Consider the following 26,007-nt stretch of genomic DNA (forward strand, 5'->3'; position numbering starts at 1 on the left):
ATATATATATATATATATATATATATATATATATATATATATATGCATATTAAACAGTTTGCTATTTGTTATTTATTTATTTGCGGAAAATAAACGTACAAATGCTCTAAATTTCGTTACTGAAAATTTATATTGTGTGATGAAAGACACGGTGCATATACGTATTAAAAAAAAGTATACACGTAAATACAAGCTTAGTTGGTTATTAATTTTTTATAATACTTTGAGGTTTTTTCAATTCAGTTACAAAGTACATTCCGAAAAAATTGAGAAGATTAATTTATCCGCTTTATAATCAGATTAATAATAATACGTACGTAATTCCGTAAGAGATAACAATAGTTTTTTTTTTTTTTTTATACGCACGTGATAGTTAAATTCTCTTGAGCCGGGATGTAAATCATCCGCGAAAGTAGGTCGGTCGTGAGAAGCTTGCGGAGTTTCGAAGGACCAATTCCTCTATATCGTAACTGCGGGACTGTGCGAGCAGGTCCGCGGCGGAATCAAGCGTCGAGTTCGTCGCCGGATCCCTTCTCGTTCACACTCGCGCAAAGGATTCTACTGGGTAGAGTTTGAAGTTCATTCGCGCGGAGTCACCGACGCGAGGCTTCGTTCGTCCCAAAAGCCGAGGGAGTGCAATTCCGCGAAATTCCGCCGTTACGTATAGATGTTACCCCACTCTCCCCCCATCTTCTCCCCCGCACACAAGTCTCATTCATACACGCAAACATGTCCGGGCGATTTCGGCTTTGCCGTCGCGCTTGAGATCATCTTGCACCGAAATAGTAGTCGCACATAGATCCAAACCTTCGCTTCTGAACGTCGCGTGGCAAAGCTCGCTCGTCATCTTTGCGCACACGATGCGCTGTTTCGCGACTCATCCGTGTAACTAACGTTGCGACGAACGTTACGTACGTACGTACGTGTGCACACGCGTCACGCTATCATAAGTTTGAGTTACATCGCCGGGATTTCAGAGTTGTAAGATAAAGAGCGCGAACGCGAAATATACTTACTCGCGATGCATGTACAAAGCGCGCGCGCGCGCTTCGGAAACACGCGCTCTTTGAAAGTCTCGACCCTTTGGGACGTAATTTTGAGCCGAAGAAAGTTTGCACAAGACACACAGCGCGTAACCGAAACATAATTGAGAAACTCCGATTATATGTATACGTATCGCGGAGAAAAGCAATTGCGAGAAGCGATATACAGTGAATAAAAACGAAAATACAATATTGCAAAATTTTTTTAGCGCGACGCAAAGTGACGGATATTTTTCGGAGCCGTAAAATATAATATAAACTCAGAGACGAAATGAATTCCTTTACGAAATTTATGCTCATTTGCATATATTTGCGGCGCGTATCCGCTTCGTTCGACACTCGCGGGAAATGGACTCGCGCCAAGACGCTACTTCATGCGCGCAGATAAAACCTTCCGCTCCGCAGCTTCGTTTCTCGCGGTAATATTTATATCGTCGTCTCGCGCATATGTGTGTGTGTGTGTGTGTGTGTGTTCGGAGTCTAGTGGTTAGTTATGAAGCGCGATTAAAATTCACATAACGGGAATCGCCAAATATATTTTGGCGGTAAAAATTGAGGCGAAACTCTCCGGACTGGTGCAATGGAATGGAATTTATATTGTGCGAGAATCTACGATGTAAAAGACTTTTATCGACTACGTACGTATGTGTGTGTGCGTGTGTGTAACTTTCAAGAGACTACGTCGCGGATCAGATAATTTCAACGAGAGTAATGTACTAATTCGCAACACTCGCGCGCGCGCGCGAACACTTTTATCGTTAAATATTTCGACCGACGTAATCTTCTCGACTGAAGCTGAACGTCGGAGCGTCTTCTTTCGCAGCGCGAGATGTGACGATTTACGCTCGCGGAATCAAAGCATCACTCACAGCGACGTTATCAGAAAATACATGGTCTTCATTTCTCGCGAATTAGCTCGTGCGACAACGAGCGGTCTTCTCTTCGAGAGATCAAACGCGCAAGAAACGAAACCAACGCTTCTCCTTCTTGTAAAGCTTCGCTCTTATCTCGCGGATATGTAGTTCGTTCACGCGCGCTCGGCAATCACAGCGCGAAAAACGGTCGAGAGGACGTTGCGAGTAAAGCGAACTGTCGTTTTTTGGCTTTCGGTGTCGCGATAAAAGGCACGAGGAGATATAGACACGAACGCGCGGCGCGTACACACCGATGTGCACCGGTTGCGAGAGGCAAAAGCGGGAAAACGAGAACGAGACAGAAAGCGGGTAAATAAGCCGTGAGTTTCCTCGTTCGCCCTAGTATATTTCGCAAGGCCGAGCGAGCTCCCGCCATAAACCCGGTTTGTACGCCGTATGAATACCGGGGCGTCTTTATTTATGACTTTTCGGGAAGAAGTTTGCGACGGGACACGACGACGGCGAAACCATTCCCGGCGACGACAGTCAAGTCGCGCGCGTACACCGCTTTTCATCGATTTTCCGCGCGCGGATGAAAACGCCGCGGGTCATTGCGCGAATCCAGCCGGAAAGAGCTCGTTTCTCTCGCCGCTTCAAGGTATAGGAGGCAATTGAACGGATCAACAGCGGTCTGACCCATTTTTGTTTTTTTTTTGTTTTTTTTTTCTTCTTCTTTTCCGGACTTGAGAACATTTTTGCCTTTGCTACGCGGATTGTCCTAAACTTCAATAAACGTCGGGTTTTTCTAGTCAAACTACGGTGATATTTTTTCTCGCAGTGGTTTTGTCGCGCACGCAAAAAATATCTCTTTACGCATCGAAATCTTTCATATTGAAAGATTTTTTCGAATTTTATTGTGTGTACAGTTTTCTACTTTGCTCTCTCTCTTTTCATTCTTTTGTGACATTTCCTTTCTCTTTTGAATGTACACACAGACGCGTGTGCGCGCGCATATGTGTCGTCCGCAAAGCATATTTGAGGACACGTGCATTTGCGTACACACACACACACACACACACACTTTGCGGTGACATAAGAGAGAAGTTGCGCTTTACATCGAGAACTTTCTCTCTCATCGAATGCGAATTGGAATTCGTTCAAAAGCACCGGTGTGTGTGTGTTCTTGTCTTCTGAATCAAGCGAAGCCGTGATACATAATTAAAACTTAAGACGTTACTACGTATGTAATCTTTGGTTTTGTTATCTGAGCAAACAAGCGGGATAGAGAATGTTTTCAGTCAATTTACACTGTTTACATTGTTAGAACCGGCGATGATATTTTTACGAAGGCAAAAATCAACTTTCCGTAATCGGCTTTTCTCGAGCTTTCTGTACATACAAGCCCCCGCTTAATTGCGAACGAGAGCGCGGAAGTCTTTGGTCTTGGCAGAAATTATCCGATCGAGGTTTAGTCGCTCGGAGAACTGCGGAACGGTAAAAAAAAAAAAAAAAAAAAATGTCCATTTAATTATTATTACACGGGTACTCGAAATTATTTTCTACGTTTGTTTCTCGAAAAAGTTTTTCGAGAAACGAGAGAAAGAAACGCAGCAAGAGAAAATACGTACGAATGTGTTGTCGATACAGAATTCATTGTGGTTATTATTTTCGAGATAAATAAATTATTTTATCCGATCATTTTGTTCCCGATCGGTGTAACAATTCGCGCCATTGTTCGAATTCTGGGTCTTTGATGAAGAATTTCTGTTGCGTTTGCGAAACCGCAATACGGCGTCGCAGTTATGCGGGAGAGATTACATCTCCAGGTTGTCCACAGTTCCGAACTAGAACTCCGCCCTAAAATCATACAGAATTATGGTATTGTTCGGTTGAGGATACACAGCGATGGTATTGTTGTTCGTAACAATCGGTTGCTAAACAATAATAACGTATTCTGATACGCACTGATATCTTCCTCGGTTCCGTTCTCTCTCTCTCTCTCTCTCTCTCCCTCTCTCTCTCTCTCTTTGTGCGCGTGTCTCTCTCTCTCTCTCTCGCAAATCAAATTCCAAATTTGTAATACCGATCTTTTTGTAATCTGCGGATTCATTTGTTCCGCAGCTTCGAATGCATGAAAAAGTGCAATTATTTTGAAATTTCAGTCCTTTCGTATTTGCGTTTTCTCATTATTTTGTAAATAATCCACTATACTTTTGTTTTTCTTTTTGTTTTGAGAAAAATGTTTTCGCAAAATCTGCTCGTCACAACGTTTTGTTCAACGAAATATAGGATAGGTACATTAGCGGAATCAGGAAAATATAAAATGAATGAAAACTTGACTTGTTGTCGGTTACGCGCGCGACATTTCTTTCTCTTTTTCATATTATTATCATCTTTCTTTATGCAAGAACAATTCGAGCGCTCCGCCCGCTACGTTTCGTTACGTTTCTCTTACGTTTACGTAAAATAATAATAAAAACAAAAAACAAAACCAAAAACAAAAAAAAAAAATGCCTTCGCAACATTTTCGTTGTAATCCATCTTCGAAAGCAACAACGTCCTTTGGGATATACTGACTGATGAACTTTTTATATACCACGGCAAACGCGGGCAAAACGCGAAATAGAAAATAGCGGAAAAAGCGAAAAGGCAGCGTGTGCGCGCTAGCTTTTTGTGCGCAAGAGACTACGCAAAAACTACGGTTTTTAAAAAATGCAGGCATGCAGAGAAACGTCGCGACAAATAAAGCAATTATCTTATCGTATTATATAACGTGTGCCGTACGTGTTTGTACGTTTTTGATTTGTGTTTTATTTTTTTTTTGTTTTGTTTTGTTTTGCAGCGCGGAGACGGTATTGGTGAACGAGACGATGCCGTTGCAACTCGCAGTGTGGGGGCCACGTGGGAACGCTCTGATCTACGTATATCAGAACAATATCTATTACCGTCCGGAAGTAGAAGTGCCCGCCGACTATCAGATAACCAACACGGGATTGTTCGGAACGATCTACAATGGAGTTCCGGACTGGGTGTACGAAGGTAAAGTAATCTCGTAGTGATTTTAATCGATCGTGACTTCTTGACGGTGAAATGTTTTTTTATTTTTTTTTATTTTTTTTTTTTTTTATTTATTTATTTTTTATTATTTTCTTTTGGTTCACAAAAAGAAAGTAATACGTCAAAGTCAAATGTAAAAGAGATTGAAGAGAGTGGGTTAAGGACACAAGTTTATCTAAACGTTTTAGCGTCTGTGCGAATTTCACGGAAAGCCGATACATCGCGTGATCCACTTTTTGCGGCCAAACGCGGCTACAAAAGACCATCTCGATTTATCGTGCTCATACACGTATCGCAACGATTCAACGAGTCACGCAATATTTTTCATTTATCCCTGCGAGAGATCTGTTTCTACAAAGCGTTGCAACAACTCTTCGCCCGGCAGCGAAATATTTTATTTAGCTTCTACAAAACTTTCGATTAAAGCGGAGCTAACGAAATAAATATGTTTTATAAAAAAATTCGCCAGTCGCGTTCTCCTCGTGAATTTATTTGATTGAAGTTTTTGATTTGTAAAATTAGAAGAGCGCGCGTCTTTGTTGTTGCCGCGTCTTTGTGTGTGCTCGCCGTTTTTTCTTTCGTTGTTTTAAGAAATTCGAACAGCTAAGGTGAAAATGCACATCACGAACTTTCTGACGAATCGACATTTTCTCTTTTCGTCTTCTTCATTCAATTTACTCCGATTGAAGCAACTCGCGACATATTCGACGCGAAATTGATTACTTCTGCAATAAGTATATTGACGATTGACAGTATTTTGATGATTGACAGGTCAAGATCGAAATAAAACAAATCAAAACAAAACAAAAAAAAAAAAATAAAAATTGTTCGTCGCGTTGTCAGGACGAACAATCGACGTGTGTGTGCGCGCGACTGTTGTTATTTGCGCTTTTTTTTTCCGACACAAATCCGCATAAAAATATCCGCGGCTACGAAAAGCCAACGCTCAGTCTCGTAAAATCACAAGCGACGGGCGGATCAATGGATGCGCGACCATATTTAAAGGGATAAACGCCGGCAAATTGTCCGGATTCATAACGTCCGTGCTATTGGCAGTCGGAGCCCGGAGCAGCAGCTGCCGCCGCTGAAAAGCAACGGAAAAAGCCGGGGGTGCGCGATTTAAAATGCAGAATCACGGCGCGCTTTTATATGTATATCCGAGCGATTGCCTCGCAAGGCCGACGATGTCGTCATTCCCGCGCGCACGCTGACCGACGGCGGGGCGTTTATAGTTCCATATCGCGCGCGTCGTATTTATTCGCGCATTTACCCGCGCGTGATCATCACATTGAGATTTGTCAATGTCGGCGGAATTTTTATTTCTGTCATTCGCGCGCTGCATTTTCACACGCCCGTCAGCGGCTTGTGTAGCAAATCGTCGAGAGCCGTTGCGGCACCTTTCGCGAAATCCTTTTCTTTTTTTTTTTTTTTTTTTTTTTAATATTTTACATCTCATATAATATTTTTGAAAAAGATGAAGTAGAAGAAGAAGAAAAGAAATTTGTTTTCGCGCGAAAGTCGCGACGGCAAATAAAGTCCGTGATTGTTAACGCGAGCGAGTAAATAGATTTTCTTCTTCGAGATTTTGCTTTCGGGAGTTTGCTTAATCATTGGCGACGCTATATGCGATATTTGGACACGTACGTGTTCTTCGTTTGTCAATTGTGACTGGTGGTCGTGCGAAATAATTAAATCGCACCGCCACACCGCGCGCGTCCTCGCGATTGATCCAGCTACACGTCCCGTCGGATAGATGATGGAAATTGTTTACGCATCTCTGTTGTTGATTTATTGCGAAAGTTGCGAGCGAATCGCGCGTCGTTCGGCTAGAGTGCATGCACGACGCTCGTTCGGCTCGGTTTGTTTTCGCCGCCGGAAGTGGCGTTGCAAATGCGCGACGATCGGAGTTTGGATTCTGTACCCGGGGGAGGGGAAACTGATAACTCTCCGTCGCGCATATCCGCACGCAGATATGCGCCCATCAAAGAGATCCAAAAACAAACGCACGATTTCTCGATTTTCGAAAATTTGCCGGAATATCGCAATCACGCGCGCGTTTATTTATTAATAATAAACGCGAGGGCGCAAAAGATCGCGTGCGGCGTTGAGTTACGCGAATGTAAAACGACACGAATGTAAATATTCGCATTTCACGACGATATGATCAATTTTAATAGACATGCTGGACAACAGCTTGTACATTTTTTTTTCACAATTTTTGAAAAAGAAACATTGTTTTAAAACGCGCGATATTATATTAATATCGCGTTATAAAGAAAATATAGTGGAAGTTTATTTTACTAATTTAAACATTATCGTTCGAAAAACCGAGCGGCGGGATGTTGTACGAAATTAGAACGGGAGAGTCGTTGAATAACGTCTTTATTAGTCCGCATTATCTTTCTCTCTTTTGCATTTACGCGAACGTTAATAATCTCTCTCTCTCTATCTTCTGTAACGTAAACTTAGCCTAACGGAATATCAGACTTATATTTTATGCATTCACAAAGAGATATTCGAATTGCAGCAACGAGAGCTTCGACTGAAAATTTCACTATTCACGAGCTCGACTGCCGCACAACTCGACTGCTCATCTCTCTCTCTCTCTCGACTGGTCGTCGAAAAAAAGCGCAACGAATGGTTAGCTGATGCCCAAAATGTTTTATTTTTTGGGATTGTTTTTTATTTCATATGAAGCAAAAACAAAAAAAACGCCGCACGAATGTAGCTTCCAATTTCATAAAGCTTCTGATATATAGATTTTTTTTTTACATACATATACGTCTCTCTTTCTAAAAACAAAAAAAAGTTACGAGGGAAGTTTTTTTTTTTTATCTATCTTTTGAGGGAGATGTATCATGTTCGTTCACATTTTTGCGCGCAGATCACCGGCAAAATGTACGTGACGGTTGTAATGTAAGACAAATTGTGCAAAAGAGAGAACGTCGAGTGAAGATGAAAAAAAAAAAAAAAAAAAAGTAAAAAAGCGCTTATTTTGCGATTAAATAAATTTCTCTCGCCGTGCAAAAGACGGATAATATGTTTGATATGACCAATCCGCGCGAGTGTGTCGCTGGCGTGTTTAAATATTTCGCCGATCTCGCCGAGTATTTGTGGGACGTAGTAATGCGCCCCGGAAATGCTATCGGACGTTCATGTTTGTGAATGCGTTTGAATGCGCCGTACGTGTTCGTAGCGCGAGCTGATGACAAACTGCCGACTACGTTATCGGGCGTTAAATCCATTACGAATGGCGAATGATTAATTAATACGACGATGACAATTAATTAGTGATTCTCATTTACACGCGGTATGTATTAAAGGCTGCATTATAGGAACTGAAGCTTTTGAGCTTTGAATGAGAGAACTGAAGTGCGAAGAGAGAGCGAGTGTAATTATTTACGCAGAGATATTTTGTGCAAATTGAACGATTATTGTATATACGCGAGACAATTAATTTAAACGAAATAATAGGCTCGACACAAAGATCTCACGGTATCGTTCATCAGTGCGAAATAAATAAATTTTTGGAACAAACACGCGAATTTTCTCTCTTTAAACGATATTACTGATTATTTTCCGACGATTTCGATTCGCTCAAAATATTTCATTTAATCGCAACAAAAAAAATTGTTATAAATATTTTTTTCAATCTAAATTTATTTATTTAAATCTATTTATTTATACGTAGGGACTATAATCGAAAAGACAGTTGTTACTTCGCGAGACGTCAATAAGCGCGCGACGCGCGAAATCGTTTCGCCTTTGCGCATAGATTCGTTTCGTGAGTTTTGTCGAACAGCCGCAAAAGAGTCGTCGATAAAGTGTCGCGCGCCGTCGCTCGAGGCACGTCAAGAAATTCTCAACAGCTCGTATTTTGTTCCCCGCCGACGACGTCCTCGTCGACGACACGTACACGTACATATATTCTGGCTTCTGGCGCGTAGCTTCGGATTTTCTTAGCTAAGAAAAATTCGCTCTTTGCCGCATATAGAGACCGAGTTACGTGGAGATTTTCATTTGGACCGTCAGAGAATTCGCCAACAATATGTGTGACGGGGGATAAAAGTTATTTCTTTTCGGCGAAAACAATTTCTCCCCGCGTTCTCGTGAATCTGAGATTTATATTGCGATTTCGCAGAACTTCCTCTCTTTCTACTTTTTTAAATAATTGTCAAACAGAAAATTGTCAGAAATAGACGTTTTTCGAAAATAAACAAAATATTATGCGAAGTCATATCATCGAGGCAACATTAATTGTTTCATATTCAAACCTTGTACATAGAGAGAGAGAGAGAGAGAGAGACGCGCGAGGCAAAGAGTTATTTGCATTACACGAGGCGGATACTGATGAAGATGTCGCATCTTGCACAGTTATGGCGATACCGTAGCAAATTGCGCGGTAAACAAGTAAAACCCGGGACTACACGGGAAATTTGTGGAAGGTAAGATCGTGTGTCAAGTGCATTCTGTGCGCCGGTAGAACACGCTGGATTAATTATTAAAGATGGTTCTAGCTCGCGCAATGATCCAGTTCGCCGTCGTGTTACTCAATCAATTACAAGACGCTCGTGTCGACTACGCGCGGGTTAATACGTTGGAAAATATAATTAATGAGAAAGAGAACGCGTGATATATATTTGCATCGTTACGTGTGGTGTTTTTATCTCATAAAATTAATAATCCAAACGCGTAAGATACGATTCAAGAATTTCACACATGTGATTTCTTTAAAAGATTTTTTTTTTAGTTCTCGTATTCGCGTTTTCTCTCGATCGGTGTGGATCCACGTACGTACGTGAGTTAAAGCCGAGCGCCGCGTGTACGCGGTGTTTGCGGAATCATCACTTAACGCCCGTGAGATCTCACGCGCTGTGACACATTAATACATTCCGTGTATAAAAATGGAAATCCGCGATCTCCGCTTCTTCTCACCGAATACGACGGATGTGACGTTAATAGAGTAGCGGGCATTTAGAGGAAAATCTCCCGTTTCTCGAAATCCCGGGGCTCGCTAATAGCTCCTCCTCGCGTCTCTCTTCGGGATTTCGATTTCCGATCGGATTCTAAAATGTTTCTCCGCTCTCTTGACTGTCGTACCCCCGCGAGAGAGATATCTCGTTTATCCCATTTCTTCCGTTTCCCTTTTCTGTCTCTCTCTCTCTCTCTCTCTCTCTCGTACGCGCGCGCGGGATTTATATTATTTTATATACGCGTGCGTTTCACCCATTGTGTGCGGACCGGTAAACATGCACGGCGCTGTGCAGACGAGATCTCACTCTGTTTCCCGTCTCGACATGACAATCTTCGATTGTTCGCGAGCAAGACGTTTGGTATCGCCATTTTCTTCGCTCAATTTGTTTGTTGTTAACCTCTGAACCGTGTGACGGTCATCAATGTGTATTCGCGCAAACAACACTTTTTTATCTTCGAAAAACATTATTTCGATTTTACAGGCACTCAAAGTAATAATCTGATGTTTTTTTTTTCCCCTAGAATTTACATCGCGCGTTTTGCAACACTCCGTGTGTACAATCTTTCTTGCGATTTCTTTTGACGCGTCATATTAGTCCAAGTCTCTTAGCGCGAAATGATAAAAAAAAAAAAAAGACCACCCATCGGAAAGATTACGTGGGGAGGGGGGAGGGGAGGAGAGTTATATACCACACGTCAAAGTCACAAAGCTCAATAAAATGGTGCGCGAGAAGCCGTAAACAGCGTATTCTCGGACGGACATTGCCGGACGTAAGTAATTGGCCGGCCGGTCAGACCGGATTTATCGGTCGCTCGACAAGACTTGTTCGCCTCCGCTTGCCGGCTCCAGCGTCGTTTTTCCCGCGTGCCATTCAGATACGGACGGCTTCCTTATCTCGTCGTCTCTCGGTGTTCCCCCGACATAGACACACATACATGCCCGTCCAGCCGGAATCTCACCCTCGGGATATTTTTCTCCCTCGTCACGTCCAAGCGAGCTGCGCAACGTAGCGTCGCGTCTTTGTGCAGTTTTCCTTCCTCACCGCGGCATTTCTTCCTCTCTTTGCACTTCTCTCTCCACCCTCCCTTCTTTCCTTCCCCTTGTGATCTTATCCCGTTTTCTCTTCGCTCGCATCTCTTCCCTTTGTATTGCCTTCTGCTCCTTCGGGTTTGCCAGAAGCGGAGCGTTTTTTTTTTTCTTTTTTTTTTCTTGTCCCGTCTTTCTTCCTCCCGACGTTTCGCGACGTCGCGAGAACTGTGTCTCCTCCCCTTTCTCAACGGGGGAAGGTCTCAAAGGTCTCGCCGACGTCTTTTTCAAAATATGCTAACTTCTCCCATTTTTCCCAACTCGATCTCTCACAGGCGGGATTTACACGTGACGCATTTAACTCGAACGATAAGAGGAACCTCAAATGAAAATACCAAGAATTTAAATTCTCACTCTGTTCTTCTCCCTCTCTCTCTCTTTCTCTCTCTCTCTCTCTCTCTAAGAAATAATATTTATTCCCTTTGTAATTTAAAGTCAGTAGTATTTTACCGATTCATTCGTTGAAGTCTTTTGTAAAATTTTCGAAGTACACCTTCTTCCGCAAGAGTTTTAATCTTACGGCGCTCCCGCACAAAGAAAGAGGATCTCTCTTTTCTCTTCACGACTCCGTGCCCTTCTGTACTTTTGAATCAAATCGCGTCTTCTTTCAAGCTAGTTTTCTCTTGCCTCTGCCCTCTCAATTACCTTTCCGTCCGGGTTCATCCGAATTAAATATCTCGCAATAACTTTTCCTTTCTTCGTACTTTTTTGCGAACCCTTTTATTTTCCGAGAACATGCGTCGTATAGGGTTAATCCCGGCCGCTGTCTCCCTCTTCCATTCTTTTTCGCTATCTCTCTCTCTCTCTCTCTCTCTCTCGCGAGAGAGAATGAGAGAGATGCGCTTCTTTACTCGTCGTCGCTTGAAAACGGAATATTTACGTCCTGCTGCGCTCGCGAGCCGACCTTTCGAGAGAGGAAACGAAGTAAAGAATTTCCGTCAGGTTCTTTCGCAACTCGTCCGGCTCCTTTCCGACATTCCCTCACGCTTATTGCATCAGCGATTTTTTCCCCTCTCTCCTGAACCACGACACGACGCGGTTTCTTTCCTTTGTCGGGTTTCTCTTATTTGCGATGTGACAGCGACGCCGCGACGCCGGAAGACGCTTTCTTTTTTTTTTGCATTTTGTTTCGTCGAAACGCTGGAATTGACGGGAGAAAATGAAGTGTGTAATTGCGCGGTGCGCGCGCGCGCGCGTCGGTTGCGAAGCGTGAAATTTGCGCGGTAAACTTTTTTGGAACTGACTGGTGTGTATAAGTTAGTTGAAATAGTAAGTAAGTTTTTGACAAGTTATCTTCACAAAAGAACAAAAATTGTAAAAAGATAACCCGAAGATCCACTCTTTTGATGCTACAAATACGAAGTATTCTCCCTTCTCTTTCTCTTTCTGTTTCTCACTTCTGGCAAGTCAGATCTATTGAATATTAAATGTTGAAGCGCGCGAGAAACTTATTGATTTATTCATCTCTCTCTTCTCTCTTACAATTTCACTAGAGCAATTTAGAAAAGGAAATGAATAAAACAAACGAACGAACTTTGACGTTAATTCAGTTCAAATTTTGATAACAGAGACTCTTTTTCCTCAAATGAACTATATATGTACATCGCGCGTCTGTAAGAAGATTGTAATTACTTAATGATAATAATAATAATATTTCGCGTGTCGCGAGGGGGTAAATATTGTAAGCGCTAAAACGCACAAGAAGCTGTGTAATCGAATCTATTCTCTCTGTTCCTTTGCCAACGCCTTAATTCATCCCGCAATAATGAAGGAGCAGAAGAGAGAAGTGCATTCGCTCGGTAGGGCTGCTCGTAATTACGCAATATGCCGGATGGTCTCGGAACGGAACTTTCTTTTCTCGCGCGCGGAAGTTTACCGAGACAGAGAACCTTGATTACGACTTCTCACTTCCTCCGGTTTTTAAACATTGCGCTTTATCGTTGCCTGAACTTTTTAATCGCGCGCTTGTCGTGCAAAATTAATAATAGAACAGCTCCGCGTCGTTCTTCGACACCATTTAGTGAAAAAAGGAAAAAGGAAAACAAGCTCGGTAAAATGTAAAAGGAATTTTTTAAAGGGAGCAAAATCACATTGCGAGACTTTTTTACGGCAATTCTCTTTGATACCGTCTAGAAAATACATAATTGTGAGAAACGGGGGATAGATTTATTTATTTAATTTCTTTTATTATCTCTAAAAGCCAGATTATGTTACACAACGTACCCGTAGTGTAAATTACACGAGGATCTCAGCTCTTCAACGGAAAGTAAGAGTGTCCACAAGGGAACAGAAGTGTACCCTTTCCCTTCCTCGTTTTCACGCTTTATTTATCAAAATACAACGTGGGAGACCCTTCAGGTAGAAGTGCATCCCTTGCGCGCGAACGAGTTCTATAATTATACCGGGGGTGTAATGCCCCCCGGTGAACTTTGCTTGTGAACTTTACGGGGGACGAAACCGTCCCGCAATTTCTCGCTTCGTCGTTAGCACGATGACCCCCGCGACAGACGAGACCGTAAAAAATACGACATCGGCCGTAAAGCCGATACGCGCACGTGGAACATCTATGATAATTTTCCTTTTGTAGAGTTTTTATTGCCGACTTTATTTGCGTTAAAACGAGGACACGGGGAAAGAAGAACGGTAAACACGGGAGGACGGAAAAGTTGCTTGCGAATCTTTCGCGCGCGCTTTGTTTATTCGCTCACGCGCGCCGCGGTACGTACCCTGTGGTGTACGTACACTGGTTCATGATTGAACGCAATTTTTTATTTTTTTTCTTGTTTATCTTTTATCTCGTGTTGTCTAATACCGCAAAGTTACTAAACAACTCATACACATACGCAGTTATATCTGCAAAAATATATCGACTTACAGTATGTTAACAAAAATGTGATATAAGAGATATATATATATATATATATATATATATATATAGAGAGAGAGAGAGAGAGAGAGAGAGAAAGATTGTTTACATACTGTTAGTTAACTATTTTTACTTACAATAGGTTGTTGTGCATTTTGTTTTGTTTTGTTACAGAGGAAGTGTTTGGCTCGAACCAGGCGCTTTGGTTCTCTCCGAACGGCACTAAATTGGTCTTCGGCTATTTCGATGATTCCAACACTCCTGTTATGTCTATACCGTTCTACGGATATCCCGGGAGCTTAACTTTCCAGTACACGTCCTCGATACCGATTCACTACCCAAAAGTGAGTATACAAAAATTTGAGTTTTCCTTCGGAATTTTAAACGGAAGGTTACAATAGCTTACAGAAATGTGCAATAAAATGTGCATTTCCATTTACGTAAGGTTCATTGAAATTTAATTTATCTCGTTATTATCACTTGAGCAGTTTTATTTAAAAAATTCACTCATTAAACAAAGAAATAACGCGATAGCTTATTATGCGAGGTAATGTAAATTTTTTATACATAATTTTAAACCGGAAAAATTTTAATATGATTATTATTTTATGTTGTTACAAATTGTGATTACGTTCTGCGCACAGTGGTTTTCGCGACGACGTGCTTGTTACGCATTTTGCGTTTTTAATATATTCACCCTTTTTTAATTAATTATCTTTTTTCGCATATGTGTGTCCGCGGTGAAAAGATGTCTGCGCATTCGGGGAAAATGAAATTTTTCGCAGAGAAAAAAGATACAACACTTTTAAAACGCGATTCCCGCGAGAGAGTGCGGATTCTCTCTCTCTCTCTCACACAGAAAGATGTTCCTCTTCCCTCCTCCCCCGCTCTTACTTCGCTTCCTTGCAAACCTTCGCGCCGCGTCGCCGTTCGAGATATGAAAAGTCATCTAACCGAAGTTTACATCCCGCGAATAGACGGCGGGATGAGTGTGAACTTGGTGGTGTGGCACTTCTGCATTTTTCAATTTCTTTTTATGACCTGCAATTGACGTTGCCGCAAAAAATCGTGGAAAAAATATCCGCCGTTGATTCAAACCTCGTTGAGAATGACATCTTTGTCTCCGAACGACAAACCGCAAGATAAAAAAAATGCCCGAATATAAGAAGCAAACAAGGGAGTAAGTCGCGGCGTCGCCGAATGTTAAAGTTTTTTTTTTTTACTTGAAAACGCGTAAACAATTTTGTTATTTTTTAATTGTTTGTTTTGGCGAATTTGTGTAAGCTCGAGTTTTGAAAAACATTTATACATCTTTGATGGTAGGTAATCTCCAACTGATCGAAAATGCGCGACAAAATTGAAACCGTGCGATTGTAACAAATACATTTTTCACCGTCGCGATGTACTTGAATAAAGTGCATACGACGAATAAATTTGTCTTCCGGAGCAATTTCAAAGTTTGACGTGCAGTTTTATTCTCATTGCCGTCTCTTAGAAAGAGAAGCGATTCTATAAGTGTATAAACTCCCGAGCTTGTGGACGGATTAAAGTTACCGGTCTCATCAGTTGAGTGATTCATTTCGCTTGATGTGCGCCATTCTATCATTTCCCCGGAGATGAGCACTAATGTACATTTATCTGGATTTCTTCTCCGTTCGAGACTTTATTGTGGTTTAAAGCTCAGAGAGATGTTTTTAATGAAAGCGCGAAGTAAAAAAAAAAATTCCGTATATACGCATTTATCTAAATTTAGTTAATATTTAAATATCCCGTTTCGCTCGTGATAAATAAAATCATGCAAATAATAATTCGAGGAACAACATACGATAATGCAAAAAATAGACGTGTTTATGTTTCCGCGCACAAAAAATGTTACATTCCTATGATTATAATTACAGACAAATAACAACACGCAGAGGATTATTACGCGAAAATAAAATTTTATTTCATAATTGTAAAAAATAGTTTGCACAACGTAACAGATAACTTTTACGAAATTAGTAGACTTTGTTTCTATAAAATTTCGATATTTTATTTGAAAAAAAAAATATGCCGTTTGAAAATGTTTGTAAATGAGTAAACACGTTTTGTTTTTTGCTTTGACAAAATTTTCGGCGTGATATTGAAACAAATGTATTTTATGTAAATATATCAAATTTAGTTCGTCAATTATTAAATTAGTATTAAATGATAAAGTTTTTCTGTCTTCCGGTCATTGGCGCGGTCGCTTGCCGGTGTCGCGCGGAAAGTTGGAGCGCGAAAACAAGAAACTTCTATAATTTATTATAACATAATTAACAATCATCCCCGCATTGTGAACCGACCAAGCTGTGAAGCGACCGACTCGCACCGCGTTACTTTTTAATGAAGCAACAGCCGCTTTGCGTCGGTAATTTAATATTAGTAGAATATCGCGCGACGTCGAACAAACGAATAAACACTGCGAGCAACAATTACAGTATTTCGCGTCTCAAGAGTAAATAAGATTGCCATTAAAACTTTGAGTGTCGAGACTATAGGGAGTACTCTTAAAACACCCGGTAAAACGAACAGTCTCTCTCTCTCTCTGCAAGGCAAAATCGAAGATTTACGTTTCCAATTTCATTAAAGAACATCTCTCTGCGCAAACAAATCTGCGAACAACAACTTTGCGCGCACTTGAAAAGAAAATTGTTGGTCCTTGTACGCGTCGATGTATTTTTTTTTTTTTTTTTTTTTTTTTTTATCTCTGCAAATTCTCGTTAACTCGAAGAGAGACGCGCCGCGTTGTTATTAAAGTACTACAATTTTTTTTATTGTTATACAAACTAAATGCGCGTGTGTGCTCTTTCGCGTTTTTATTTATTTTACCACGCTACCGCGTTGCGAGAGTGTGTAATGTACGTGATAATAATTTCAATATTCTCACGAAAGAAAGTCGTCCCGTTCTTTTTTTTTTTTTTTTTTTCTTACGTTTTCAGAGCGGCACGACAAATCCGACAGTCAAACTGTTCTGCGTCGATCTCGACATGGTGGCGCAGCAGGGTAATGTAACCTTGGTGGAGATCGAACATCCGCCGGAGCTGTCTACATCCGAGCGGATCCTGTCGGCGGTGGACTTCCCCACGGACAATCTCGTGTACGCGACTTGGATGAACCGGGTGCAGAACAGGGCGTACTTCCAGCTTTGCGACGTCGACAATCTGCTGCCAAATTGCACGACAGTAGGTACTTTCTCATTCTTGCGCGAAGCAATCTTCCGCAGCTCGTTTGACAGCTATGTAGAGAGCTCTCTTTCTCTCTCTCTCTCTTTCTTTTCCCTCTCTTTCTTCTCTCGCGAATCTTAATTTCGACGAGCGCTTCTTCTCCTTTAGTTGGGCAATACTATTTTAATTAGTGAACCCGCGCGCGACTCAGCCAATTCGCTCAGTTCTTCGCGCTCATTCGCGACTGCTCTTCTCTTGTACGGCGAACTCTTTGGCGTTATAAATTCAAATATATATCGGGAAAACACTGCGAGACTCGGCGAAATGTTTCAAATTTAATTCCAATGTCACAGGCACGAGAAGTTTTCGTGCAACGATTATTTTTCTCGCTTTTGCAACAAAAAAATACGAATTAGCCGCCGTGTTGTGGAAAATATTGAAAAAAAAAAAAAAAAAAAAAAAGAAGCGAGCGGGTCCCGAGCGAAGTGGTAATTACAAATTTTTCTATTGTTGTTCACTTTTTTTCTCACGCCGTCACATATGGAAGAACGGAGAGCCGAGAGAAAATAGAAATTTATCTCTTTGTGTGTCTCTCGTTTCATTGAATTCATGTTTGAAGCTGATTTAATTTTTTTCGGAAATATAAAAAAAAAAAAAAAAAACGCGAATATAATATCACGCCGAGACTCTCTCCCGGTGAGAAAGTTTCAATAGCGCGCCTTTTATGAAGAAAGGTACGACTTAATTGAGTTGACAGAACGCAATTTGCTGATGAAGGCACGCCTGATTGCTCTCGTAGGCGCTTTCGTATAGCGAGAAAAATGGCTGGGTGGAGCAATTCGAAGCGCCTAAGTTCAGCGCGGACGGCACGTCGTTTGTTCTGATATTGCCGCGGGAACAGAAGGACGGCAGCAATTGGCGACACGTTGTGCTGGTTACGAATGCAACCAGCGGCAGACCGACCACCACCGCCCTCACGTACGGCTATTTCGTCGTGACGGAGATACTTGCCTGGGATCAGGAGGACTCGCATCTGTAAGTAACATGCACACAAATCGAGACATTTGTTTGCTAAACATGACGAATTCGAAATTGTCCGAAAGATTGGCGGAAAATCGCTTGCGACACAACTCGTGACGTTCCGATTTCGCGATTGGCGTAAGAATTATTATTGTACATTTGTATATTAAAAACGTATTAGGAATCACACACACACACACGTGCACACGCAAGTTTTTGCCGAGATTGAAAACAAAATGCGCGAGTAAGCGGAATGAAATCGCTTTGACCCGAGAGATCGTTAATGAAATGAAAATCCGTAGCAGGAGGCCAAATCAATTACTTAAAACTTCTGCGTCGATGATTTTCTATTAGCGATTGAAGCAAATAGATTGCGTTTGCACTTCCTTGGAAACTTTCCGACAAAATCTCGTCTTCTTTGTGCAGTAACTGCGAATTTATTGAAACGCCGAAGATCGATCGACTTGCTGGCAATGCATAATGTAATGGACCAGAAATATAATTAAATTATCTTAGCGACGCTATCAACGTGATAAACGCAAATTCACGTTTTTAATCGCGCACAAATCTCCTTTCGGGTGTTGTTTATTTATTTATATTTAATTTTTCGGGTTTATTTAATTTATTGAATTTTTTTTGCCAAGCTCTAAAAGTTCTCAAAAACCCGTGGAAAAGTTCTTCTCGAGAAGAGGGAAATGGAATTTCGGTGATGCATTTTTCTTTCTTCCCGTGGAATATAGCGCGAACTGCCGCGCGTCGCATGCATACGCGCGATCCATAACAGAGCAAGTCTAGATGCTCTTCGCTCTCTCTCTCTTTCCGGGAACGCTCATCCCGGCTGATCCCGATGACGTTCGGGGAAAGATAGCGGGCGCGCGAAATGGCTCGGAAGTAATTTGCGAAGTGAAAGCAGAACTCTGCGACGACGGCGCTGGAAAGTTGCGTGATGTCGTGGCGGCTTTGGGACGAGAGAAAGAGAGAGCGAGCGAGCGAGCGAGCGAGATAAAGGGAGAGAAGAGCACAGGCACTCCCGAAGGTTGGTTGACCTCGCTTCGCAAGAAGCGGCTGACTTAATTGCGCGTTCATAAATTAAACGAGATCTCCGTCTAGGGTGAGCTCGTGCTACTCGTCGTCGTCGTCGTTGTCGTCGTCGCGTCGACGTAGTCCCCGCGGCGAAATTCGCTTTTTCCGCGTCTCGAAAATCCGCGCTGGTCGATTAACGCCCGATGGAAGTGGCCGCCGACGGGAATCGAATTACCGGCGGGATCACGCCGATCAGAAGTTGAAAACGTCGTTGTCGGCTTCCTGCCGCGCGTTTCCTCAGGAACCTTGTCCTCGGAAAAGATCTATCGGAAGATCCACTCCGTCTTGTGGAAAAATTGCTTCCATCGGACGTTAATGACGGTCGCTTAAAGTTTCGTTGGCGAAGAAGAAGCGAGCGACTGAAATTCAAGGTTGAGAGAGAAAACTGGAAAAAAGAAAGTCCGAGTTACGATCTCGCGGTGCGAGACTCTTTAAAATCCCGTGATAGCTCTTATTTTTGCGATTTGTTCCAAGTTTTCTCCTCCGGTACTTTCTTGAGATTGCGTGTCGAATAGAAGCATCTCTCTGTTTGATGACGGGAGCGCGCGTGCTCGCGCGCTCGAAATGAATTTAACGATGATAAGTCGTCGATTTTCGTTTTATATTCGCGTCGTTCGTGCCGCCGCGCGCACGCAAGAAGACGAGCATCAACGAGCACGCCATTCGGCTAACGCGCATGAATTAATCATTAGGACGGGGCAAACAGAGGGACGACGTTTGCGAACGAGAGTTATTCAGCGGCGTCGCGCTTGCGGCTTGCGGGACGACGTAATGCGTGGAAATCAATGCGCGGAATCCGCAATAGCGGCGCATTAACATGTGCCGGAATGTATCGATACGGTATGTTCATATCGTTGTATTGACGTCTTGGTCGCAGATTCGCACATATTGATTGTTGTTATAGTTTCCGCAAATCCGATTTGACGTCATTATGTATAAATGACGGAACTTGGATTGAGATTAATTTACTTGTCCAAAAGACAATTCGCAGCGCGTCAGATTATGATTATTGCGGCCGCGAGGAAACAGATTTTGTATTAATTATTTATCGAAGGAATAAGCGTAAAAAAATCTAACACACGACTTTTTTAAGGTTTTTGCGTCGGGGATGAAATCACATCGTTTTAGAGTTAAGGATGTACATCGAAATAATGAAAAATAATCGTTCATAAATTGCAAAAGAGTTGAATTAGAACGTGAATATTTTATATTTTTGTTTCCTGTAATTTTTTTGTAATAATAAAATAGTAGTTGCTTTTGAAGAAATTTAATTTATGAGACAAAAATCACAGACGCTCTTTCGATCTCATTGTCTGTAACAATCAAACTCAGATTTTTTATATAAAAATGTCACACACACAAATGTATATTCGCAAAATATTGCCGGTGTTATCGTAACATGCCATTCGTCCTTAAATTGCTTGTAAGACGCGCGGCGAGACGCGCGTCCTAAGATATTAAACACGTTAAACGCGCGCTGAGATCGCCATTGCTCCACCGCGTTGCATCTCCCCAAACGGGAAATGCGCTCGAATTAGTTTGTACATCGCGAACAGTTCGCGGACAGCCCGGCCACCGCAAGTTTCTCACTCTCTCTCTCTCTCTCTCTCTCTCTCTCTTGTGCCGCGGGGAAACGTTCGTGAGCTGTATCCGAAAACTCTCCGTCCCGGTGAGGGCCAAAATGAAAACGTCACTGCGCCCCGGTGATAAACACCGGGAACGCGGTTACGCCCGTTCTATTAACCGCCCTTATTATTCCAGTCGTCGCGTCCCGCACACTCGTTAACCCTGAACCTCGATGTATATATCCCGCAGGATACATCTCTCTTTCTCATCATTCCGAAACGTTCCCTTTTTGCGATGGCACAAATGGCTTTTTCATCATTTTTCGTCGCTCAGTAAAATTGTACACTTTCCGTCCGAGCGCGGAAGCGCGCCTTATCATAGTTTTTGTTGAAAAATTTTAATTGCAACATTTTTTCAAGAAAAAGTCTTTTGTCGCAGTAATTTTGTGAGATTTAAAAATTTTATTGTAGTATTTTTTTTTTTTTTTTTTTTTCTACTCGACGAATTTTTGAACATTTTGCTTTGTAATTTAAATCATCGAGCAAGAACCGGCGGCGACGCCTGATTTGCGCATCTCTCGCGGAATTGGCCGCGTATATCGACGGCGAGGGTGTGCACGGAGAAACAAGCGCTTTATGATGCTTTTTTGCATTCGTCGGCATATCCAATTTATTCCGCCGCAGCTGGAATCGTAATAGAGTAAGGCCGGGCAGAGGAAAGGCTTGTACATGAATGATGTACTCGTGCGGCGAGAAAAGAGAAAGAGAGAATGGGAGAGAAAGAAGAAGATAGAAAGGTTTTCACTCCCGCCATTTCAATTTCAACTTTTATAAAGTTCTTAACACCTCCTCCTTCTCCTCCTCCTCCTCCTCTCTCTCTCTCTCTCTCTCTCTCTCTCTCTATCTATCTATCTATGTATCTATCTCTCTCTTTTTCTCTCTCTGTTTTACTATGCAAAAACGCGGTCGGCTTGAGCTATTTAAGATTTAGAATAAACCGCTCAAAAGTTCGGGGCATTGTTTTCTTCCTCGACGGATTGCATGCCTTCTCACGAGGCCACTCTGACGGTTCCTTCGTCGTAAGAGGTGAGGAGAAGGAAATATTTCGGTTTAATCCTTAAACTGTAAAGCGCGCGCGCGCGCGCGCGGTGTTCGTGTTTTTCTCTTCCTCAACAAAAGTTTTTGAATTATCAACCGGAAGGAATTACATTGCGCAAGCGTTGTCGCAGTTTTTGATCGTCCAAGTACGAAACTCTGTAAGTTACAATAAATTTTCTCGTCTGCCGAGTAAATCAATTAGTGCGTGTGTACAACTACAAGCTTCTAAAATTAGATCATATATTTTCGGAAATAATTCTTGGCTGAAAAAAAAAAGAATTCACACAGATCGGAAGTTTCAAGTGACGAAAAAAAACGTTTTGCACTAACTTTTTTCATGGATATTGCAAAATACTGATTAAAAAATCTCCTTTGTTTAATTTACGAGGAAACTTTATTTTATACCAGGGTGCAATTTCCGATGAACGCAATATTATGTATGGAAGTCGAGTTGAATTCTACCAGAAAAAGCGTGTGTAAACAATCACAATCTATTCTCTCAATATCGATTATTGCCACTTTTATCTTGACGCTGATTGGACGTTTCTAGGATGTGTTTCTCATGATAAAACGTGACTAAAGTAAAGTCACGTGACAGGGAAGAGAGGAAAAATACCACATGACTAAAAATATATATTATATATAATATTATATAATATATATTTTATATGTATATAATATATTATATATTTATAATAGTATACACCTTATAGTGTATTATAAGTACTATATATGCACTACGGTGAGGTCACTGACCTTGGTCACGTGACTAAGGTGAGGTCACTTTTGTTACGATTTTAAAGACACGTGACTAAAGAAAAGTCACGTGTTGTTTTTCCACTCTTCCCTCTCATTATTTTTCGAGTTGAATTTTCACGCGTTATTTCATCTCTCATATGTGTATTATATGATTTGTAAGACGTACGTACTACCTGTCATTGCGATGACAGATTGTTTTTACTGACACAACACGTTAAAATAAAAATAATAACAGCGTGCGCGTAGCGCGCGCTTGTGTGTGTGTGTGTTGTGTGTGTGTGTGTGTGTGTGTGTGTTGTACTAGTTAAAAAAATAAAAAATAAAAATAAAGAAAAACGGCGTGCGTCATTAAATTGCTTATGAATAAGACGATGTAACGATCCCGCGGTTAATCTACGATATGTCCGCGTTTCCGCTCGACGTAAATTGCAGCTTCTCGCGATAAAACGCGATTGCCCGGCGTGATCTTTTGCAACGATATATTCAATCGAAAGAAGGTTCTTTCAGCCAATTTAAACCGCTATCGACGAAATGTCGCGCGAACTCGCGTTCACCCGAACGCGCGACGTCTTATGGTAACAAATCACGAACGCGACGGAGCACAAAAGACGCCGCGCAGTCTCTTCCGTATCTCAGCCCGACGAGACTGTCGAGCGAACCGACAAATATTATCGGGGAGCTCTCGAAGAAAACTCTCCAGATATTCCATACACTCATACATACATGCACACACATACACTCCCTATATATATTGCGTCGGGTGCTCCTGGGTCGCGCCAGGTCCAATTGCAGCTGTATATAACGTAAACGAGCGATCGTTACATGTACGTAAGGGGAAAGGAGAGAGAAAGGGGTCACACTCGTTGGATAATGGTTTCATGAAAGAATCCGCGAAACGTCGTCCGTCCAGTTTCTACGAAAACGCGGTGGAACGGAACGGATCTGGATGGGAGAACGAGAGAGAGAGCTCGCCTCTCTTCTGCCGATCGCCAATACCATCAGAAGCAATAACGATACTCCCGCTACTTCATCGAAAGAATTTCTGATATCTCGTCCATAACGTAGATTGTTCTGACGATACCGCGCGCGCGGGCGCGCGCCCGTACTTTCGTTGTAATATAAGTTGCGGGTAACGCGCGCGCGGAGGATTCAATTTTAGAAATTAATGGGAAGGATAATTTAAAGTAAACTCGTGATGTATAGACGATCGCGGGGGACCGCGCAAACGGGTCGCATCGATCATAACAACGCGGTAATTGCTTCAGGCCCTCGCGGGCCAAATGTTTCCCGCCGAGTTGCCGATTGTTCTTGAAATATTCAACGGGAGGCTGCCGGGACTTGCGAATATAAAGTTTTCGGTGAATCGATTTCTCCTCTTCGACGGAGAAAAGAGACAAAGAGGCAAGAATTTTTCCAAGAAATTTTACAGGTTGGTTCATCAAAATCGCGAATTAATATTCCGCGAACGTGAATTTCGTCTCAGGTGTGATATTTGCCAAGAGAGAAAGAGTGAGAGAGAAAGAGAGAGAAAGTGTGTGTTGAACTGCTCTCGTGCGAGCGCTTTATACACGTACTGAATTTTCATAGTCTTCGTTCCGACGCGGTAATCTCATCCACCGGGCGCTTTTTAGTGGAGCCCGAGACTCTGTCGTTCGTAAGTAATTAAACTATATAATGAAACTCGAGATCGCGTCGTTAAAGATACGGTTTTCAAGCTGTAATGTGTAATGACGACTGACAGGACGATAAAGAAGAGCTAACGCAACTTTCGCGCGCAACCTCCAATTGCACAATTTATTTAAAAAAAAAATAAAAAAAGAACCTACAGATCACGTTTTACATTGCTTTTACCTCTGTGTGTGTGTGTGTGTGTGTGCTGGCAAGATAATTTTTGGCTGCAATTAAACTTCATATTGGGAATTCTTTTTTTCTCAATTTTTCTAAAACTGTTAAGTGGATAAAAACTTGTTCGCGATGGTGAAAAATTAAATTAGCGAAATTAAAAAACAAAATTATCACAAAAATGATCAGAAAGTTCAGAAATGTAATTTAGGATCGTGGTAGAGAAGTCAAAAATTTTGACACACAACAAAATTCTACGTTTTGAAATTCGCGGAAACGAGTTCTCTCGCGCGCGCGCGAGAGAGAGAGAGAGAGAGATCCGCGCGCGTTTTCTTCGCGAAAATGAAGAGTTAATGGCACTTGCGTGAAACAACAATAAGCACACGTTGAAGAAGTTAACTTCGGAAAGGGTAAACAATCTGAAAAAGGATATAACCTCGGTGGTGTGTATAGGTGTGTGTGTGCGGGTCTCTCGCGACAACGACGAAGGACGACGACGACGACGACGCGCGGCTTGCTCGCGATAGGCCGCCAACTTTAAATTACGCCGTTGAAACTTTCATCGCGTTTCTCGACAAGACAGATAACCCAGAACGACATTTCGCAAGAGGAGGTCGCGTACGTGTAGCGTGAAAATTGGTCATGTAAAATAGCGCCGTTTGTTCCCGGTCTTTACGCGCGCAAAGAAGTTTCTCCGCGGCATAACATTATATATATAAGCTTGCGCACACACTCGAATCGTCGCGCGTCATAGAACATCAGGTGGTGTGAACGCGATAATACAAACGGCGTTATAATATCGCGTCAGAAGCGCCTGCTGACAGCTTCGTTACGTCGATAAACACGTTGGCGAGAGAGGAAGGAAGAAAATTGTTTATTGCGCTCGCGGCTCCGATACGTGCGCGCGCGCGCAAATGGTCTCTTCGTCGCGAGATTATAAAAGAGTCGCGCGCAACACAAATGCGTTAATCTGCCGATATTGCGATATCGCTCCGAGGTCCATCGAGGGAATACAACGTTAATTCCCCGGTTTTAGCGTCCCGGATTTCCGGTGCTTACAGCTTTCGGGGGGGTATTAGCTTTTAATATCGCAAGTAGGAGCTACAAGTTAACTTCGCAACTCGGGCAAACTTGGTCGGAATCGGCTGCAACTGCGCGCGCGCGCGCGCGAACGAAGTCGCGCTAGAACGAAGTCGATAAACACTTCGCCGAACATCGCGCAACAAAATTGCGGCGCGCAATCGACTTCGTGCGCGATTCGCCACCTCTCCCGACCGATAGATTTGCCGATTAATTTTATTAGGAGAAGCTCTCGCGCGCGCGCACTCAAAGAGTCCTCGGAGTGCCACTTCGCCGCTCGAATCTCTGACGAGTAATCGGTAATTAAAACGGTAATCGACATATTGCGCGCCACTACTACCGTTTAACAGATACACACACCGAGATTAATTTCAACGACGATATCGATGTGAATTTTTTTTTGTGAGAAATGTTCAGTTGTTGTTGTTGACCTCGCGAGAATAGATTGTTACGCGCCTGCACTTCTGCGAGCAATTCCCTGTGAGACTCTCGAA

General features: G+C 42.3%; 1 protein-coding gene across 6 annotated transcripts in view; it reads left to right on the forward strand.

Moving 5' to 3' along the window:
• Positions 1-26,007, forward strand: part of LOC109855630 (venom dipeptidyl peptidase 4) — a 254,295-nt gene that overhangs the window by 211,594 nt on the left and 16,694 nt on the right. For all 6 annotated transcript variants that reach the window (XM_020430087.1, XM_020430089.1, XM_020430088.1 and 3 more), the window contains 4 exons: positions 4,740-4,936; positions 14,056-14,225; positions 16,842-17,084; positions 17,866-18,101. In XM_020430087.1, the coding sequence (XP_020285676.1) occupies positions 4,740-4,936; positions 14,056-14,225; positions 16,842-17,084; positions 17,866-18,101 (846 nt within the window). The remainder of the gene's footprint in view (positions 1-4,739; positions 4,937-14,055; positions 14,226-16,841; positions 17,085-17,865; positions 18,102-26,007) is intronic.

The sequence above is a fragment of the Pseudomyrmex gracilis genome, unplaced genomic scaffold (genome assembly GCF_002006095.1).
Source record: "Pseudomyrmex gracilis isolate BER0280 unplaced genomic scaffold, ASM200609v1 scaffold_94, whole genome shotgun sequence".
Classification (NCBI taxonomy): Eukaryota; Metazoa; Arthropoda; class Insecta; order Hymenoptera; family Formicidae; genus Pseudomyrmex; species Pseudomyrmex gracilis.